The sequence below is a fragment of the Papio anubis genome, chromosome 5 (genome assembly GCF_008728515.1).
Source record: "Papio anubis isolate 15944 chromosome 5, Panubis1.0, whole genome shotgun sequence".
In the NCBI taxonomy this organism is placed as follows: domain Eukaryota; kingdom Metazoa; phylum Chordata; class Mammalia; order Primates; family Cercopithecidae; genus Papio; species Papio anubis.
The window spans coordinates 164,835,900-164,857,690 of NC_044980.1; the positions used below are offsets into that span (position 1 = coordinate 164,835,900).

General features: G+C 40.1%; 1 protein-coding gene and 1 long non-coding RNA gene across 3 annotated transcripts in view; both read right to left on the minus strand.

Annotated features, from left to right (window-relative positions):
• Positions 1-1,714: 1,714 nt before the first annotated feature.
• UBTD2 (ubiquitin domain containing 2) overlaps positions 1,715-21,791 on the minus strand; it is a 71,749-nt gene continuing 51,672 nt past the window's right edge. For both annotated transcript variants that reach the window (XM_003900521.4, XM_009209572.4), the window contains exon 3: positions 1,715-4,413. In XM_003900521.4, coding sequence (XP_003900570.1) covers positions 4,016-4,413 — 398 coding nt within the window. In that variant the 3' untranslated portion in view covers positions 1,715-4,015. The remainder of the gene's footprint in view (positions 4,414-21,791) is intronic.
• On the minus strand, positions 6,399-20,138 carry LOC103885583. Its single transcript, XR_648735.4, has 2 exons — positions 17,825-20,138; positions 6,399-6,741 (listed from the first exon to the last, which is right to left on the minus strand). It is a non-coding gene; the product is annotated as an uncharacterized LOC103885583 (long non-coding RNA).

A 21,791-nucleotide genomic window follows, 5' to 3' on the forward strand; every position in this document is an offset into this window, starting at 1 on the left:
TTTTTCACATTAATGGGGAAAAGATAGATAAAAGTTATTCAGTAAGTATTATCCAGAAAAGTGACATAGCTATTTGAAAAAATACACGTGGATTGCTACCCTACTTCTTTCACCAGAATAAATTTCACATAACAATGAAACCAAAAAGGAAACACACGAGAAATATTTTTTAACCTTGGATTGGGGAAACATTTTTATAACCTCAGATTGGGGAAGATCTTTTGAGGTTAAGAAAACCCTGAAGCTGTAAAATAAGAGACTGACAGATCTGACCATGAAAAACTTAAAATTTGCACACGGTAAATTCCACACAAACAAAAGACATGGCAACACATGATAGAAAAGAACTAATTTCCTGAATATAGAATGGGTACTCATAAGTCTTGAGAGTCAAGACCAAAATGCAATAGGAGTATGGGCAAACAGAACATTCACAGAAAAACAAAACAAAACAAAACAAAACAAAACGAAAAAAAAAGTGGCCTTAAAATATCGTAAAATGTGAAACTTCACTCATAAGGAAAATACAAAGCAAAACCACAGGACAAAGTTCTTATCCAATTGTCAAAGATCAGAAAGGTGGTCAGGGTGCAGAAAAATTAGAGCAGTCATACTGCTGTAGTATAAGGATTAACTGGTAAAATCGCTTTGGAGGACAAGTCACATAAATCTATAGAATGCGATTCCTACACCTATGTATACAGACAAAGATCTTACCTATGACAAAGGAAACTCACTGCAGCACGGTTCGTATTAGCAAAAAAATTGGAACAGCAAAGCCTACCAGAATAGACACTGATGTAACTATGGTATGCCCAGACCATGGAGTACCACTGCACCTATTAAGAGGAATTATGCAGCTCTAGATCTGTGTATGCTGAATGATCTCTGAGGTTTACCATTTTAGAAAAAAAACAGAGTGCAGAATAGTATATGTATTTACGGGAAAAAACGAGGTGGAGTGAATATAGCCATATACACTAGAAGAGTGGTTCTTGAGTGCACCTCCCAGATCAGCAGCAGCAGCAGCACAACCCGGGAACTTTTAAGCATGCAAGTTATAGGACAACACCCAGATCTACTGACTCAGAGCGTCTGCGGGAAGTGTCAAGCAACCTGTTTTAATAAGCTTCCACGTGATTCTGATGCATGCTCAAGTTTAAAGATACCAGAAAATGGTCAAAGTTGTTACCTCTGGGGAGGAGAAACAAGAGCGACAGGAGTGAAAGACTCTTTTCACCTTGATATATCTGGACTCTTTTTCCATGGGTGTGTATTGCCTACTTCATAAAACTATGAAGTATCACCTACTTTCCATGAAATGTACCCGGGCTGGAGTGAAATGGCATGATCATGGGTCACTGCAGCCTTGACATCCCAGCTCAAGCGATCCTCCCAACTCCGCCTCCAAAATAGCTGGGACTACAGGCGTGCTCTGTCACGCCTGGCCAATTTTTAAATTTTTAGTAGAGATGGGGTCTCCTCTACGTTGCCCAGGCTGGGTCTTGAACTCCTGAGCCCAAGCAGTCCTCGCGTCTTAGTGTCCCAAAGTGCTGGGATTACAGGCATTAGCCACGGCACCCGGCCAGCATGATTCTTATAAAACAAAAAGAAAAAGAAAAACACAACAACCTATTTTAGACCAAGATTTCAACGTAGAAGATGAAGCACATTTATAAATGACCATGTATGACTTGGCATAGCAGAGCCTAAGTTTGGTGATAATGAACCTGTTATTTATTGAGCAAAGGTTTTAAAAAGGAGGAAAACCTTCATAATTCTCACTTAGAATGAGGCAATTACCCTTATATAGAGAGTAAAAACAATTAGAAACCAATTATAAAGGCAAAGACAAAGAGAAAAATTGAACCTTTTTTTTTTCTTTTAAAAAAAAGCACATAAACCCTATGTACTAAAATTATACACATCAAGTACTGGTCCAATCTTATAGCAATCTATTTACAATTAAACAGCACCATGGTTTTCCCATCTAGGTTAGTTAAACATGCCCAGAGAATTGTTATTCAAAGTATATGTTCCTTTAAAATAAAATAAACTCTTAAAAAAGAGAGCTCAAATCCTCAACAAAGACCTTTTACCAATCGATATCATAAATATTGATGACATCACCAAATTTGCTTAAGAAAAAATAGTTTTAAACACTTATTCTTTTCCAGTTGACAAACTTGGAGAAGTGCTGCTATTCGATGTGGCACACAAATGAACAAAAACTTTGATGACAGGAGCAATACACTGAATTACCCTAATATCTCCACTTCTAAACACAAAAAAAATTCTCCTTTGGGATTAATGCTGTGGTCTTTGCTTGAATTTAGATTCAATCATCAGCAAATTTAAATTAGATATAGCCACAATCTTTAAAATGATTACATAAAAATAAGGAAGTAGTTAAAGCTCTCAGAAACATGATGTTACAATTACAGATTTAATCAGGCTATAGGAAATTCAATACCATTTAAACATTACATTTAAACTAATTAGCAGTTTCATTTTGTCATTAAAATTAATAATGCACTTCACATCCAAGTAGGTGTGGAGGGCTGACATTTTCCGACTGAGAACAGCGTTAAGTGCCTTCTTGCCTGTACTTTTCCATCTCATGGATTCTCAGGGGCACAGTGGTCATGTTAGCCCCCCTTCTCACTTATGGAACCAACTTTTAAAAGGCTCCAAATTAAACCTAACTCTTGGCAGCTTTACTCCAGTCATAGTAGAGAAGATCAGGTTATCTCCCTGGATTTTTCAGTCCCCTAATCTATTGCAAAAGACTCTTAATTTGCTTCTTTGCTACAAAAGATGAGGGAGGAAAATTGTCATCTACCATGACTAGAGGTAACAGTGAACTGGAAAGCACTAAGGTATAAAGCAATGTTTCATTATTTGGTCTCACTGCTAATGTTTATGTGACACCAGTAAACTTTTCACACTTAGAAATTTTGAGTTGAAATTTCCCCTAAAAGATTGAAAATAGGCACAGTTCTCCCAGGCACAGATAGAATAGGCTTTCCTTACACCCCTCCATGCAAAGTGGAGGAGATCATTTACTTTATTAACTTGTAGTGGGAACAGCTATACTTGATTCTGGTGTTTCCTGGCCCAGGAACCATGCATTTGGGGGTTATACTTAGCTATGAAAAGTTCCAAGCAGAATAGATAGATCAATGAAGGTACTATATAGTAGTGAACTTCTAAGCCTGGATATAAAAACGGCTTCATTATATAGACCTTTCAAAATACTTATGCAGCAAGATGACAGCAACCTTTCAACTGAGTATCGTTGAAAATCAGAGACCTGACTGTATTGACAAAATTATTGCCTAGTGTTCCAGAAAGGTGCCTGCCACTAATGTGCTGGAAGGCACCAAACTTTAGTGTGAATGTAAATAAGGAGCTCGACATGTGGGATGAGGAAGCAACACTAAAGCACAATTTGCCAGTCTCTTTTCATTTATGGCTAAATATTAATTGAGCTAAGAATAAAAAACCAGAACAGAAGCAACCTCAAATACTGCTCTTTTCAGTTTCCATTAACAAAAAAAAAAAAAAAAAAGAAAGAAAACTTAAGTTTTATATCCATTATTTATGGTTTCTGGAAATTATATAATTTGATATATTTTTCTAAAAAAATTCTGTATTCAAAAAGGTGCTTGGTGCTGTCCTTCATGGATGCAATGTTTCATTTACAGTCCAAGTCACTGAAATACAGCCATTACATAGTTGTTGAGTGTTTTAAAATAAATGGTTATCTATTTCTTAACTGCCTTTCAAATTAGAAATTGTAATTACATGAGTCTCAAAGCCTGGCTCTTTGTGTTTTATTATTTTTGTTGGTCTCCATCACAGATGGAATTTTTCACTGGTAATTCCTCAGAACTAAATCCATTCATAGGGAATTTAGAGCAGTGAAATAAATTTCACGTCGTAGAGTAGGAAATTACAACAATAACAATAAAAAGGAGCAGACGGATGTGGGAGCCAGCCAACAGGGCTCAGTTCAGTTCTCCACTGGTGTTGGGTTCTGCACAGGTTGGCTCACTATAACCTGTACAACATAGTCCTTTGGGATCTTCAGCTCTTCAAACTTCATTTTGTCAGTGAGAGGTCTGCCAGAAAAGAACCACCGCTGACTACCTGGTTCCACTCCCTCTGCTGCATGCAACCGTCTCTTCATGTGGAATACTGTGTCTGTGCTGCGAACCACAAGCTTGAGGTCTTTGCCTGTGGAAAGGCGCAAACGAAGCTGACATTCATATCCAGAATTGGGTGGTGGCTCAGGAATATCCAGAGTCTCTATGTCGCTCTTTTCCTCTATCATGTTGATTGGTGGTGCCAAGCAATACACTGGAAGCTGATATCTGTTCCCCAGTTCATCATAGCACTCTGTAAGTGCACCTTCAGAAAGAGAAGATATGAATAAGAACTTAAAACTTAATGAATACATTTTTGTTTATACCTCACAAAATGCTTAAGCTTCTCTTGCTAGCATGGCACTGTAGAGAAAAAAACATAAAACAATGCCAATCACTGTCAGCTGATCATCAATGATGATTATCAAATCCTATGCCCAATTATTTGAGTGTTTAATTTTATATTAACCAGAATGCTGATCCTTACCCCACACTCTTCTAAGTCATTTCATATCCATTTCACAATTTCATTAAAACAGAAGTGAAAGCACATACAACTCGAACGTACTACTAATATTATTAATGTTTACACAAGACTTAGATAACATTTAAATTACATTAGGATATCTTTTACAGAAATGAATCCGCTACCTTAAACAAGCAAGCAAATAAAAAAAAAAAAAAAGGATTTCTAAGCTTAACTCACCACAAGTGTTCTACAGCGGTTTTCTTTTATTTTTTCTTTTTATTTAGACGGAGTCTCGCTCTGTTGCCCAGACTGGAGTGCAGTGGCGCCATCTTGGCTCACTGCAACCTCTGCCTCCTGGGTTCCAGCGATTCTCCTGCCTCAGCCTTCCAAGTAGCTGGGATTACAGGTGCCCGCTACCACACCCGGCTAATTTTTTGTATTTTCAGTATAGATGGAGTTTCACCATGTTGGCCAGGCTGGTCTCGAACTCCTGACCTCAGGTGATCCATCCACCTCAGCCTCCCCAAGTGCTAGGATTATAGGAGTGAGCCACCATTCCCGGCCCTAGAGCAGTTTTCTTAGTGCCTGGACTTCTTTTTTTCTTTTTGAGACAGAGTCTCGCTCTGTTGGCCAGGCTGGTGTGTAGGGATGTGATCTCGGTTCACTGCAACCTCCATTTCCCAGGTTCAAGCAATTCTCCTGCCTTAGACTACTGAGTAGCTGGGATTACAGGCACACACCACCACGCCTGGGTAATTTTTGTATTTTTGGGAGAGACGGGGTCTCACCATGTTGGCCAGGCAGTCTCAAAACTCCTGACCTCAAATGATCCACCTGTCTCAGCGGCCCAAAGTGTTGAGATTACAGGCGTGAGTCACCATGCCCAGCCCAGTGCCTGGACTTCCTAAATTGAAGCACTTGGCAAGAAGTCCTTAGTCCAGAGAGATCACAAATTAGAGATGATAGCTTTAGCAGCTGCCACAGATTCACTGCTTATCTATGAGTCTCATTAGTAAAATTACCACAGAAATGACTGAGGTGTTTTATTTAATCCCAATTAGTCTATCTAGTACAGAGAAGCTATGGATTAAAAAGGAAAAACAAAAGGGCTATGACATAACGAGCTAGCTCAGGGAAGGGAAAAAGCACTCATGGTTTAAAAAAAATGTATTAATGGTTAATTTCCTTACAAATCATATGTTGCCCAGGCTGGACTCAAAACTCCTGGGCTCAAGCAATCCTCCTGCCTCCACCTCCTGAGTAGCTGAGACTAGGTGTGTAAACTACATTATAGTTACCAGGACTTCCTTGGGGGAACTTGAAAGCATAACTTTTTTTTTTTTGAGATGGAGTTTCGCTCTTGTTGTCCAGGCTGGAGTGCAATGGCGCGATCTCGACTCACCACAACACCCGCCTCCCGGGTTCAAGCGATTCTCCTGCCTCAGCCTCCCGAGTGGCTGGGATTACAGGCATGCGCCACCATGCCCGGCTAATTTTGTATTTTTAGTAGAGATGGGTTTTCTCCATGTTGGTAGGCTGGTCTTGAACTCCTGACCTAGGTGATCTGCTCACTTTGACCTCCCAAAGTGCCAGGATTACAGGCATGAGCCACCGGGCCTGGCCAAAAGCATAACTTAATGAACGTTTTAAGGTTATACATAACATATCCTTTCCTCAAACTAGAATATGATATCAGCTTATTATCAATTTGGATAAAAAAACTGAAATGTCTACCAGATCCAGAACACTGAGAAATGGTTATCAATGAACAAATGAGTTAATGAACTGATATCTGTGTTTAATGTCAATAGGATGAAAATATAAAGAATGAAATGAAATATGTGAAATGAGTCTGGAATGGTCACCAACCCACCACAGGTTCAATCTGGTCTGCCTTCTCAGTTACATAAGATGTGCTGGGGTGATAGCTTCGTTGGAAAGCAGAACACACACGAATCTTCCCTCTTCTGTGTTTAGCCTCTGTGTATTCACTAATACCATTGTAGAAATGGACCTACTTCAAGCACCGTTGTGATCACTAGCAGTCCCTATACCAGTAACTTCACACTGCCCTTTTCCCTTCTGCCCTTCATCCCAGTGAGTCAGGGTTTAGTTTTCAAATCTCTAGAAGGCAAGAGAGAAAAACTCCATGAAGAGTTAAAGCTGGCTGGTGTATCTTCTTAATCATGCTCTGCCAGCGCTCAATCCGTAACGCTGGAAGTAAGCTATTTAGACAATTACAGAAGCTCCCATATTTCAGTATTTTTAGAAATGGTAATTTGTTTTTTATTTAATATGGAATTTTCTAGTTTATTTATTCTTTCTGGCACTTCTTTCTACAAAATTATAATCTGAGTTGTAAATATGCTCTAGTTTTACATTAAACTAAAAATCACACTTCCTGTTTCTAGTCTGGCATGCAAAAAACGTAGAAGTCACCACTCCATCCTAACAAGTAAAAGGCTGAGCAAACTGAAAAATCAACAGATATTCTTAGATCTGTGGGAGAAGTAAGGTCACAGGGCAAACCACTGCCCCCAAAATAGGACAGACAGGCAGGCTAATACAGACAATCACCATTTACCAGAGCAGACGCCCAGGAGCTGAAATCTCTGCGGAAGCAGTGCAGGGTAGGGAAACCTCAAATGTAACTAAGTGAATTGCTAAAGGCTCAGTGTGGGCAAGTCTTAGAGAGAAAACTCCATGGGGACTTGGTGAAGGGTGTCTGGGGAGAGTGATACCTTCCTGAGTTTTACCTTCTGGACCTCTACAACTTCCTCGTAGTGACAGTCAGAATAATTCCCTGGGTTGGAGGAGGGTGCAAAAGGAACCATTTTTAAATATGCCGGAGCGTTCTGCCCTCAGAAGAAACTAACTAGAGTCTATCCTGCTGGGGTTTTATCGAGCCTAACTAATTTGGGAGAAGAGAAATACCCAGCTCTAGCCCCTTCTAACCATCTTGTCCCACCTAAGGTAGAGACTATGACTGAACAGCACTGGTCAAGTCATAGTCTTTTTGTGAGGCAGAGGCTCACAAAGACTAAAACCTCCACATTACTGAAGGCCCATTTCACACAGCTCCCATATATTATATCCACCTTTCCCAAAAAATTACAAGATGTACCAAAAGGCAAAAAACCAGTTTTTTAGAGCAAGCACAAAACTAGACTCAGATATGGCAGAGGTGTTAGAATGATCAGACTGGGAATTTAAAACATGATTAATATGCTAATGGCTCTAATGGATGAAGCAGACAGCATATAAGAACAAATGGGAATGTAATAAGAGATGAAAATCCTAAAAAAGAACCAAAAGAAATGCTAGAGAACAAAACCACTGTAACAGAAATAAAGAATGCCTTTGATGGGCTTACTGGTAACTGAACATGAATGAGGAAGGAATATCTGAGTTTGACGATATCTCAGTAAAAATCTCTAAAACTGAAAAGCAAAGACAAAAAAGACCAAAAAACCTTGGGAGGTCCAGGTGGGGGTATCACCTCAGGTCAGGAGTTTGAGACCAGCCTGGCCAACATAGCGAAACTACGTCTCTACTAAAAGTACAAAAATTAGCCGAGCGTGGTGGCGGGCGCCTGCTACTCGGGAGGCGGAGGCAAGAGGAACTGCTTGAACCTGGGAGGCAGAGGTTGCAGTGAGCCGAGATTGAGCCACTGCATTCCAGCCTGGGCGACAAGAGCGAGACTGTCTCAAAAACAAAAACAAAACAAAACAAAAACAAAAACAAACAACAAAAAAAACGCAAAAAACCCCACGAAATCCAAAAACAAAAAACCCCACCACAAAACAGAGTATCCAGAAACTGTGGGACAAACCAAACTGTAACATACACATAATGGGAATAGCAGAGAAGAACAAGAGAAACAGGAAAAATATCTGAAACAATTATGACTGAGAATTTTCCAGAGTTAATATCAGAAAAACTACACACATCTAGGCATATCATTTTCAAACTTCAGGAAATCAAAGATTAAAAAAAAAAACAAAAACAAAACCAAAAACAAAAAAACCTCCTGGTCAAACATAGTGATTCATGCCTGTAACTCCAGCACTTTTGAGAGGCCAAGGCAGGAGGGTAGCCTGAGCCCAGGAGTTTGAGGCCAGCTTGGGCAACATAGGGAAACCCAATCTCTACCAAAAACAAAAAGCCAGAGGGGAAAAAAACAGTTTACCCACAGAGGAGCAAAGAGAATAATTAAATGGCTGGGCGCGGTGGCTCATGCCTGTAATCCAGCACTTTGGGAGGCTTTGATGGGCAGATAGTTTGAGATAGCCTGAGCTCAGGAGTTCAAAATCACCCTGAGCAACATAGTGAAACCCTGTCTCTACAAAAAATACAAAAATTAGTTGGGTGTGGTGGTGTGTCCCTATAGTTCCAGCTACTCTGGATGCTGTGGTGAGGGGATCGCTTGAGCCTGGGAGGTCTAGGGTGCAGTGACCCGAGACTGTGTCACTGCACTCCAGCCTTGGCAACAGAAACAGACCTTGCCTCAAAACAAAAACAAAAACAAAAACAAAACAAAACACACACACACACACAACAAAAACAGAATTACATATCCAACTTCAACTTCTCAGAAACAATGCAAATATACAGTGAAGTGAAATATCTAAAGCATAGAAAAACCCACCAACCTACCATTCTGTATGCTGTGAAATTATCCTTCAAAACTGAAGGAGAGGCTAGGCGTGGTGGCTCATGCCTATAATCCCAGCACTTTGGGAGGCCAAGGCGGGTGGATCACCCGAGGTCAGGAGTTTGAGACCAGCCTGGCCAACATGGTGAAACCCTGTATCTAGTAAAAATACAAAAAAAATTAGCCGGGCCTGGTGGTGGGTGATTATAATCCCAGCTACTCGGGAAGCTGAGGCAGGAGAATTGCTCAAACCCGGGAGGCGGAGGTTGTAGTGAGCCGAGATTGCGCCATTGCACGCCAGCCTGGGGGACAAGCGCAAGACTCCGTTTTAAAAACAAAAAAACAAACAAACAAAAAAACCAAAAAAAAAAAAAAAAAACACTGAAGGAGAAATAATGACTTTCTCAGATAGACAAAAATTGAGTGAATGTGTTACTCACAGACCTGCCTTGCAAGAAATATTATCAGATCTACAGATAGAAAGGAAAAGCACTGGAGAAGAAATAAGTGAAGGTAAAATAAGAACCTTTAAAAACATTTTTTTTTCTTATTTATTTTTAGAGACAGGGTCTTGCTGTCACCTAGACTATAACACACTGGTGTGATCATAGCTTACTGCAGCCTTGAACTCCTTGGCTCAAGGCTATCCTCCTGCCTTAGTCTCATGAGTAGCTGGAACTACAGGTATACTCCACCAAGCCCAGGTAATTTTTGTATTTTTTTGTAGGGGCAGGGTTTTGCCATGTTCATGTTGTCCAGGCTGGTCTCAAACTCCTGGGTGCAAACAATCCACTTACCTCGCTTGCTGGATTTACAGGCATGAGCCACCATGCCTGGCCCAAGAAGAAATAATAATGTTTAATGTGTATGCACCTAACAGCACAGCATCAAAGTATGTGAGGCAGAAACTGACAGAACTACAAAGAGAAAGAGATGAATCCACTATTATAGTTGAAGCCTTCAACACCCCCCAATCAGAAATGAACAGATCTAACAAGCAGAAAATCAGAAATGACATACTTGAATGCAACAATACCATCAATCAATTTAATGTAATGAATATGTTTAAAGTACTTCATCCAACAACAGCAAAATACACATTTTTCTCTCAAGTTCACATGGAACATTCACCGAGACAGACCACATTCTGAAACATAAAACATACCATAACAAAATGAAATCATACAATGTCTGCTTACACCATAATGGAAATGAACTAGAAATCAATACCAGAAAGGTAGCTGAAAATCCATAATACATGGATATTAAACAATACATTTCTAAATAACACATGGTGTCAAAGAAGAAATCAAGATAAATTAAAATATATTTTAATTAAAGGAAAACAACTTATAATTTCAGGATGCAGCAAAAGCAGTGATCACTGGGAAATTTATAATGCCTGTATTAGAGAAGAAGAAATATCTAAAATCAAACAGTAAGTTTCCACCTTGGGAAACTAAGAGGATTGCCTGCCCCGGGGAGTTTGAGGCTGCAGTGAGCTGTGATCTCACTCCAGCCTGGGCAACAGAGTGAGACCTTGTCACAAAAAAGAAAAAAAAAAAATCAACAAAACCAAAAGCTGATTAAAAGGTTTTATTGACCAAAAGGTCAATAAAATCGGTAAACCTCTTACCCAGGTTAATCAAGAAAAAAAGAGGACACAAATTACTGAAATGAAAGAGAAGACATCACTACAGATCCCACAATGTTGAAAGGATAATAAAGGAATATTATGAACAACTCTATGCCTACACATTTGATAACCTACATAAAATGGACCCATTCCTTGAAAGACATGATCTGCCAAAACTCATACAAAACAGACAATCTGAATAGGCCTACATCTATTAAAGAAATTGAATCAATAATTAATAACTTTCCAAAACAGAAAAGCACCAATTCCAGATGGATTCACTGGTAAATTCTATCAAACATTTAAGAAACAAATTATAACAATTCTCTACAATCTTTCTCATCAGACAGAAAAGGGAATACAGCATTCCTCCCTTTACTCACAGTTTGGTTTTCTGCAGTTTCAATTTCTCTTGGTCAACTGTGGTCCAAAAATATTAAATCGAAAAATCCAGAATCACACAATTCATAAATTTTAAATTGTTTAATTTTCTGAGTAGCATGATAAAATCTCTTGCCATCCTGCTCCCTCTGGCCTGGGACATGAATCAACCTTTTGTCTAGAGTATCCATGCGGTATACACCACCTGCCCATTCATCACTTAGTAACCATCTTGGTTATCAGATCAACAGTTGCATTATCGCAGTGCTTATGTTAAAATTACTCTTATTTTAATAATGGCCCTAAAACACAAGAGTAGTGGTGCTGGCAATTTAGATATGCTAAAGAGAAGCCATAAAGTACTTCTTTTTAAATGAAAATGTGGAGGTTCTCAAATAAAGAAAAACATCTGAATGTTGATATTGCTAAGATCTAAGATAAGAACAAATTTATCTGTGAAGTTGTAAATAAGGAAAAAAATTCATGCTAGTCTTGCTGTGGCACTTCAAACCGCAATAGTTAAAACACAGTGAATGACAAGTAATTAGTTCAGATGAAAAAGGCATTACATTTGTGGGTGGAAGACAAGAAAAGAATTATGTTCCAATTGACAGCATTTAGGTTCAGTACTATCCACAGTTTCAAGCAGCCACTGGGGGTTCTGGAACATTCCAAGACCATATCCCCCCACAGATAATGGGGGGCCACTGTACTTCCTAACTAATTCTATGAGGCCAACATTACCCTAATACCAAAACCAACATTACAAGCAAAGAAAACTACAGACCAATATCCTTCATGAACACAGACTGAAAAACCCTCAACAAAATATTAACGAATCAAATTCAACACTGTATAAATAATTATACACCATGACCAAGTAGGCTTTAGTCTCAAGTATTCAAGACTGGTTCAACATTTGAAAATCAATTAATTAATATAATCCATAATATCAATAGGCTAAAGAAGAAAAATCACATGATCACATCAATAGATGCTGAAAAAGCATATAACAAAACCCAACACTCATTATCAGTACTAGGAATAGAAGGGAACTTCCTCAACTTGATAAAGAATATCTACAAAAACGCTATAGCTGGCCAGGCACGGTGGTTCATGCCTGTAATCCCAGCACTTTGGGTGGCTGAGGTGGGCAGATCACCTAAGGTAGGGTGTTCAAGACCAGACTGGCCAACATGGAGACACCCCATCTCTACTAAAAATACAAAATTAGCCGAGCGTGGTGGCACATGCATGTAATCCCAGCTATTCAGGAGGCCGAGGCAGGAGAATCGCTTGAACCTGGGATGTGGAGGCTGTGGTGAGCCAAGATTGTACCACTGCACTCCAGCCTGGGCAAGAAGAGCAAAACTCCATTTAAAAAAAAAAAAAAAAAAAAAAAAGGCTCATGCCTGCAACCCCAGCACTTTGGGAGGCCGAGGTGGGCTGATCATGAGGTCAGAGGATCGAGACCATCCTGGCTAACACGGTGAAACCCCATCTCTACTAAAAAATACAAAAAAAATTAGCCAGGCATGGTGGTAGGTGCCCGTAGTCCCAACTACTTGGGAGGCTGAGGCAGGAGAATGGAGTGAACCCAGCAGGCGGAGCTTGCAGGGAGCTGAGATCGAGCCACTGCACCTCAGCCTGGGCGACAAAGTGAGACTCCGTTTAAAAAACAAAAACAAAAACAACAAAAACCTTATAGCTAAGACATACTTAATGGTGAGAAACTCAAAGCTTTCCTACTAAGACTGGGAAAAAGACAAGGATGTCCCCTCTCATCACCACTTTTTAACACTGTACTGGAAGTCCTAGCTAATGCAATAAAACAAGGCAAGACAAGAAAAGGTATAAAACTGCCTTTGTTTGCAAATGATATACTGTCTAGGTAAAAAATATGAAGAATCAACATAAAAGCTACTGGACCTAATAAGCAATTATAGCAAGGTTGCAAGATACAAAGTTAATATACAAAAGTCAACTGCTCCCCTATACATCAGCAATGAGCAAGTAGAATCTGAAATTTAAAACACAATTTACATTAGCACCTCAAAAAGAAAATAGGTATAAGTCTAACAAAGTATGTATAAGAAATGAAACAATGACAAAAAAAAAAACCTTGATAAAATAATTACTAAATAGAGAGAGCGTACATGTTCATAGACAGGAAGGCTTAATACTGTCAAGACGTCAGTTCTTCCCAGCTTAGTCTATAGATTTGATGCAAATCCCAATCAAAATCCCAGGAGGTTGGGCACAATGGTTCATGCCTGCAATCCCAGTGCTTAGGGAGGCTATGGTGGTAGGATGGCTTGAGGCTAAGAGTTTAAAACCAGCCTGGGTAACAGAGCAAGGCGCCATCTCTACGAAAGAAATAAAAAATTAGCCAGGCATGGTGGTGTCTGCCCATAGTCCCAGCTACTTGGAAGACTGAGGAAGGATTTGCTTGAGCCCAGAAGTTTGAGGCTGCAGTGAGCTATGTCTGGGCCACCATACTCCAGCCTTGGTGACAGAGTAAGACCCTATCTATAAATAAATAATAAAATAAATAAGTGAGCTAGTGAGTCATGAAAACACATGGCAAAAACTTAAATGCATATTAGTTAAGTGAAAGGCAAAACCACAAAGACAATGAAAAAGTTCAATGGTTGCCATGGGGTTAGGAGGGAGAGAGGGATGAATAGGTAGAACACAGAGGATTTTTCAGGACAGTGAAACAATTCTGGATGATACTATTAATGATGGATACACGTCAATATAAAGTTGTCCAAACCCACAGAATGTACAACACCAAGAGTGAACCCTACCAGCACTTTGGGAGGCCGAGACTGGTGGATCACGAGGTCAGGAGATCGACACCATCCTGGCTAGCTGCAGTGAAACCCGTCTCTACTAAAAAAAACAAAAACAAAAACAAAAAACTAATAGGCGAGGTGTGAGGGCACCTGCAGTCCCAGCTACCAGGAGGCTGAGGCAGAAGAAGATGGTGTATGAAACCGAGGCCGAGGAGCTGCAGTGAGCTGAGATCATGCCACTGCACTCGAGCCTGGAAGCGACAGAGCAAGACTCCATCTCAAAAAAAAAAAAGTGAACCCTAAACTATGGACTTCTGAGTGATAATGACGTTTCGGTGTAGGTTCATTTATTTTAACAAATGAACTACTCTAACGGTGAATGTTGATACTGGGGGAGGCTATGCATGTGTGGGAGTAGGGGGTACATGGGAAATCTCTGTTTCTTCCACTTAATTTTAATGTGGACTTAAAACCACTCTAAAATAAATAAGGGAAAAATCCATACCATTTACTCAAATATGATTTGATTTCATTTTAAGTCTATAGGTTTATGGGTTACCCTCTTCCCGAATTAAATATCTGGGATCACAAAATATCAATAAAAGTAATATTTTACATTGTAGTCCATAACTATTACCGCAGAATTACCTATTCAGAGCAGACTGGCTCCTTTGTGGCCTAGACTCTTGAACAACATAATCCTAACCCTCCATTATTTAATGGCCCCAAATCTCTACTAAAGACAAACTGCACTGATAGTAGTGGTTTCTACCACACGACCTCTTTAGGACCTAACAAGGATCAATAGGAAACAATTCTTACATTCTAGAGTCACTGCATAGACATTTACTGATCATCTTGAAGTGTGTAGGGCATGTCACTGACACTGAGAAGGTTGTAAGAGAACCAAGGCTGTCCCTGATCTCCAGGAGCATATACTCATGAGCAGATACAGCATACCCGTCACAGATTTTAGTACAAACAGATACAATGAAAATCAAACACAGGTGCTGAAACATCGCAGAACAGAAAAGTGACTAGAGTTGGTAGAGCCAACATGGAGGAATTCTGTAGAAATGGTGTGTTCTGGGCATGATTTTAAAGACACGGAATAGCAGTGAAGGGCATCCCAAGAAATAGAAATGATATGGAAATAATAATTACAAGGTAAACAGAGAATACCATGGGACCTTTTTGAAGTAGAATACAGAATCGATGATGTAAAAGTACTAAATAGGCAGTAATAGTGAAACCTGATAGTAGGGTTCAGGAGTTTAGGCTTAATACTACAGGAAATTACCAGAGGTGGCTAAAACAGGTAAATTAGATATTCAACATTCACCACCTTTTATATGCTACCAGATATTCTAGGTGCTAAGGTTGTGTTGGTGAACAAGACAAAGCCTGCTGACTGTTTTATCATCTATGTGAAGAGAGAAAGAATGACTGGAATCATGACTGCCTGACTACAGAAATGGAAAAAAAATCAAACTGAGAGATTTGAAGGTAACTGGCAGAACCAAATGATGGGTTAGATTTGATGGAAAACCAAAAGGAAAGAATCATGTAACTGGAAACTAGAATGACATAAAAAAATCATTTAGGGTTACAAGATTCTTTGCTTAGCTTTTAATTGCTCCAGGTTCCATGAGATGCTTCAGTTGAATTAGCTACAAGTAACTAAAGCAGATTGGGAAAAGTCAGGGTAAAAGAAGTTTGGAGAGTAATAATTTCCAACATACAAGATTTAACATAAAAAAGCAAACACTTGGCTGGGCACGGTGGCTCACATGGTCAGGAGTTCGAGACCGGCCTGACTAACATGGTGAAACCCTGTCTCTACTAAAAATACAAACATTAGCCGGTTGCAGTGGTGTGCTCCTGTAATCCCAGCTACTCAGGAGGCTGAGGGAGGAGAATCGCTTGAACCTGGGAGGCAGAGGTTGCAGCGAGCTGAGATCATGCCACTGCACTCCAGCCTGGGCAATGGAGTCAAAAAAAAAAAAAAAAAAAAAAAAAGCAAACACTCAGGAGTGTTTACTACTGCTAACCTTGTCTAAGCACTTTACATATATTAACATTTAATCCTCACAAATGCACTATAAGCTAAGTCTATTCTACCCATTTTACAGATGGAAAAATTGAAGTAGAATCAAGTAACTTGTGTCCAGGGTCACAGAACTAGTAAGCAGCCAAGTGTATAATGTATAAGAGGTACAAGGATTGGTTCTCAGATTAGTTAATGAGAGGGAGAAAATGTACTTAGAACAAAAGGCAGAGGACAAATGCAAGGGATAAAAAGTCAAGAAATGAATCACAAGGAGCAAGAAACCAACAGTGCCCAGTGGAGCCCAACAACGTATTTGCTAATGATGCCTACGACAGCTAAAAGAAAATGGAAGATGAGCCCAAGTTGGTCCAGAGGAAATGGTGGTGACTGAGAGAAGTTTCAGTGGTATGAGGCTGTCTCATCTACAGTATTTGAGAGGAGGGTGTGAAAAAAATGAGGCAGCAGAAGACAGACAGTGACATGGTTTGGCTGTTCCACCCAAATCTCATCTTGAATTGTAACCCCCATAAACCCCACATGCCTAGGGAGAGGCCTGGTGGGAGGTGACGATCATGGGGGCAGCTTCCCCCAAGCTGTTCTCATAATAATGAATTCTCACGAGATCTGATTTTTTTTTTTTTTTTTTTTTTTTGAGACAGAATCTCACGCTGTGGTCCAGGCTGGAGTGAGGGGGCGCAATCTCGGCTCACTGAAACCTCTGCCTCCCAGGTTCAAGCAATTCTCGTGCCTCAGCCTCAGCCTCCTGAGATTACAGGCGTGCACCACCATACCTGGCTAATTTTTGTATTTTTAGTAGAGAGAGGATTTCACCATGTTGGCCAGGCTAGTCTCAAACTCCTGACTTCAAGTGATCTGCCTTGTCTCTGTTTCTCAAAGGGCTGGGATTACAGACGTGAGCCACTGTGCCCGGCCAAGATCTGATGGTTTTTTTTTTTTTTTTGAGACGGAGTCTCGCTCTGTCGCCCAGGCTGCAGTGCAGTGACCGGATCGCAGCTCACTGCAAGCTCCGCCTCGGGTTACGCCATTCTCCTGCCTCAGCCTCCCGAGTAGCTGGGACTACGAAGCCACCTGCAGCCCGGCCTAAGTTTTATTTTTTAGTAGGGAGGCGAGGGGTTTCACGTGTCAGCCAGGATGGTCTGGATCCGCCTGACCTGCGTGATCCGCCCGTCTCGGCCTCCCAAAGTGCTGGGATTACAGGCTTGAGCCACTGCGCCCGGCCGATCTGATGGTTTTATAAGGGACTCTTCCCCCTTTGCTCCTCACTCTTCTCTCTCCTGCTGCCATGTGAAGGCCCTGCTTCCTCTTTGCCTTCCATCGTGATTTAAGTTTCCTGAGGCCTCCCCAGCCCTGTGGAACTGTGAGTCAATTAAACCTCTTTTCTCTGTGAATTGCCTAGTCTCCGGAAGTTCTTTAAAGCACTGTGAAAATGAACTAATACAGAGAGGTTTGCTTAAAGAAACCCAGTATATTTAAACACAAAAGGGAAGGAACACTCTAAAAGTTGACAACATAGGGATTTTTCTATTTTTCCAAAATCACTTTTAGCTACATTTACAAAATATTTTACAAAAGGTTTTAATTACCACCCACTGGCCACCAAGGGTGCAGTTCATTTAGCAATCACTAGTTTTAACAAAGTTCTAATTAGGATTGCTCAGATTGCTCACCTAACATCCTCTGTGGAAGGACAGGTTTTTTTTGTTTGTTTGTTTTTTGTTTTCTTCTCATAAACCTATTGTAGGCTTCATGTCCTAGCAGAGACAGATGGCCACTAGGCTAAATAAGTGCCAGGGCATCATTTCCCCAGGCCAGGAAGCCCTGAAAGCTCCCCATGGTAGGAAGAAAGCTGCCAAGTCTCCACCTTCTGTTCTGATTTCATACATAATTTTCTTCTATTTATCTTTTATCTAGATGATTGGCTCAGATGTTTCTATTTTCCTTGGTCAACTGTTTTCTTCCACGATTATTTTAAATTATGCCTCAAAATATTCCACTAGAAAATTAGAAAGATAAAACTAAATTAGATGACAAATAATACCTTTACTAAATGTCATTAGGTCTAATGCTTTATACTCTTTTTCAAGCAATCTTTCAGGTTAGAAAGAAAGATGTATTTTTCAGCATTTAAAGGCCTGCTTATCCCTCTGTGCTCTCACTCCCTTAAGACTGTAGCTCAGTGTGAAAAGTTTTTACCACGTGAGACTTGCATCACTACATGAACAGGTTTGTAAAAGTTAAAAATCAATGTTGGCAAGGGTATGGAAATGTTTGTTATCTTGATTGTGGGGAGTTTTACAAGTATATACATGTCAAAGCTGATAAGATTGTCCACTTTAAACATGCTGTTTAGTGTACTTCAATATACCTTGATAAAGTTAACAAATTTAATATTTAGATCACATTGGCAATCTGGTATAGAAAACCATCCTCTCAAAATGAAAGAAGGGGGCAATGTTCTAGAACGCCAAGGTTTTTGTAGCACTATGGGTCTCTTCCAAAGCCTGTAGGAATAAATGTCTTTGCTCCTGACTTCTCTTTTCTGACTCAGAAGGCTTATTTTTTATTTATTTATTTTTTTGAGATGGAATCTTGCTCTGTCGCCCATGCTGGAGGACAGTGGCATGATCTCGTCTCACTGCAACCTCTGCCTCCTGGGCTTAAGCAATTCTCCTGCCTTAGCCTCCCCAAGTTGCTGGGACCACAGGCGCGTGCCACCAACCCTGGCTAATTTTTGTATTATAAACTCTTCTACTTCTTAGCAACCATGCCCTGCTATGGCAAAGGAAAGCCTTAACATTTGAGTTGGAAATTGCTTTAGAAAGAATGAGAACACTTAAATGATAGAATGAATGTAAAGGAATGAAAACAGTGGGGTTCAGGCAGTGCACTCAAGCCTGATAGAGGGACATAAGATTCCAGGAGAAGCACTGAGATGTGACAGGAGCAATGGCTTTGGAGTCAGTCATACTATTTGAATTTAGACCCTGATTTTGGACATGGTGGGTCTATTTCCTCAAGAATTATAGTACCTCCCTGATGAGGTTGTTGTAAAGATTAAATAACATGCACGTGAAAAATTGCCTAGTACATATAACAAATCCATAGAAAACACACAACAATGTTGGCTCTCTTCTCACAAGTTTTAAATCTCAGAATCAGACTTACAGGGGAACACTCACCAACAGCAATGTCACAAAGGATCAAGGTTTCATAAAATTTGAGTCTATGGCTTCATGTTTCACGGTGATTTCCACAAACCTGAATCACGCTAATGTCCAAAGGGCCATCAAAATTATCCTCCACCCAGATATTAGGTGCAGTTTTTCAGGATTGTAGGGATGCTAACAAATTACAGGTTCTCTCATGCAAACACTTTGCTAGGAATTACATATATCAAGTTTATATTTGGCAATCAGGCTTTAGAAGCAGGAGGTCTAGCTATCTCAAACTACCAAATCAGCCATCAAGACTGTGGCATTCAGAAAACTAAGTCTATCATCTCTTGTAGTAAACATAAGTGAAAGGTGGCTTAACCTGTATACGTATTGTTGATGTCATATGACAGTCAAATCATGATTAAGAGCTTGTGTAACAGTTCGCCACAGTTTTAAGGGGGACACTGATCTTTAATTTTCAGTGCTCTAAAAGGGGCAACGGAGCAGACTAGAAGCACCTGAACACAGTGTTCTGTGTAAAGCTGATCTGGCTTTACAGAAGTAGAAGTCAGTATAATATACTCCCTGGGACCATGTTAGAAATAGAAACCCTGTGTTCCTCTACCTCCACTATCCAGAATGGCATACAAAGGAGGTCTTTTTCATTTCTAAACCCTACAATAGTCCAGCAAAAATGCCATCTCCTTCTTTCTTCATGCCTTCATTCCTAAGCTTTATGTTTATGAATTATCAATTAATTTTGTTAAATGACAAATTCTTTTTTTTTTTTTTTTTTAGTAGAGATGGGGTTTTACCCTATTAGCCAGGATGGTCTCCATCTCCTGACCTTGTGATCTGCCTGCCTCAGCCTCCCAAAGTGCTGGGATTATAGGCATGAGTGACTGTGCCTGGCCAAATGAAAAATTCTTTTTTTTGAGACAGTCTGGCTCTTGTTGCCCAGGTTGGAGAGCAATGGCACACTCTTGAGAACCTCTGCCTCCCGGGTTCAAGCAATTCTCCTGCCTCAGCCTCCTGAGTAGCTGGGATTACAAGCATCCGCCACCACGTCCAGCTAATTTTTGTATTTTTAGTAGAGACAGGGTTTCACCACGTTGGCCAGGCTGGTCTCGAACTCCTGACCCCATGATCCACCCACCTCGACCTCCCAAAGTGTTGGAATTACAGGCATGAGCCACCGCGCCAGGCCTGAAAAATTATTATGTGAACCTTTAAAGTCCACACCAAAATTCATGGCCTGCTTCTTAATGGGCATCTGAAACACCTAAGGAAAATAGAAACAAGACTTACACACATGGATTTCCTGTTTATGTCTTAAGAGAATCTGCTTTTTTCCTTTTAATATTAACAGTTTACCATTTTAAAGTATTCTACATAGTGTGCAAGGGAACTAAAACATTAGACATAGACCAAATACTGAAGATTACTTGTGCAATCACTTTACAGAACAGGGAGATGAAATGACTTCTCCGGGGCATTGAATTGCGTTAGTTACTGTTAGATCCAAAACTTGAGTTCAAATGCCAATTTCATGACTTATACTTTGGAAGAATGATGCAACCTCTCTGTGCTTCAGTTTTCTGATCTGTGCAAAATGGGGATTGTTGTAGGTGATTATTACAGGCATAAGAATTAAATGTTAATTCAAAACATGAGGCTGGGCACAGTGGCTCATGCTTGTAATCCCAGCACTTGGGGAGGCCAAGTCGGGTGGATCACTTGAGGTCTGGAGATTGAGATCATCCTGGCCAACATGGTGAAACCCAGTCTCAACTAAAAATACAAAAATTAGATGGGCGTGCTGGTGCACACCTGTAATCTCAGCTACTTGGGAGGCTGAAGCATGAGAATTGCTTGAACCCAGGAGGCAGAGGTTGCAGTGAGCTAAGATCGTGTCACTGCACTCCCGCGTGGGTGACAGAGCCAGACTCCATCTCCAAAAAAAGAAAAATAAAATAAATAAATGAATACATACATACATACAACATGAGTTTCGAGTATTTTATTACTGATTCTCAGTCCAATGTTCTTTTCATACGTTGGTTCCTTACACATAACATGCTCTTTATACTATTTGTAAGTGCCTTTGTTGTTTAAAAAATTAAATTTTATTATACATAACGCACATTTAATATATTTTGAGATAAAGAAGAAAACATTCTGGGAAACTCCTTTCCCACCCATGTAACAAACTCTGTGAAAAGAGAAATAAAAAAAGTTAAGTCTTCTAAGAATTAAGTTTTTCTACCTCCCATACCCCTTAAGGGTTAAGGACAAAAGAAAACAGGTCCTCAAAAGCTGAACTGAAGAACTGGCGACATTTAGCTATAAGAAGTATGAATAAAATCGGGGTTAAATTTCTGTTTCCCAGTAGAAAAGCATGTTTGAGTAATAGGGAGCAGCTAGCTACTCCATCTATTCAAGGAGGGTAAGAGGACAGCTTTTACATTTGAATCGCTGG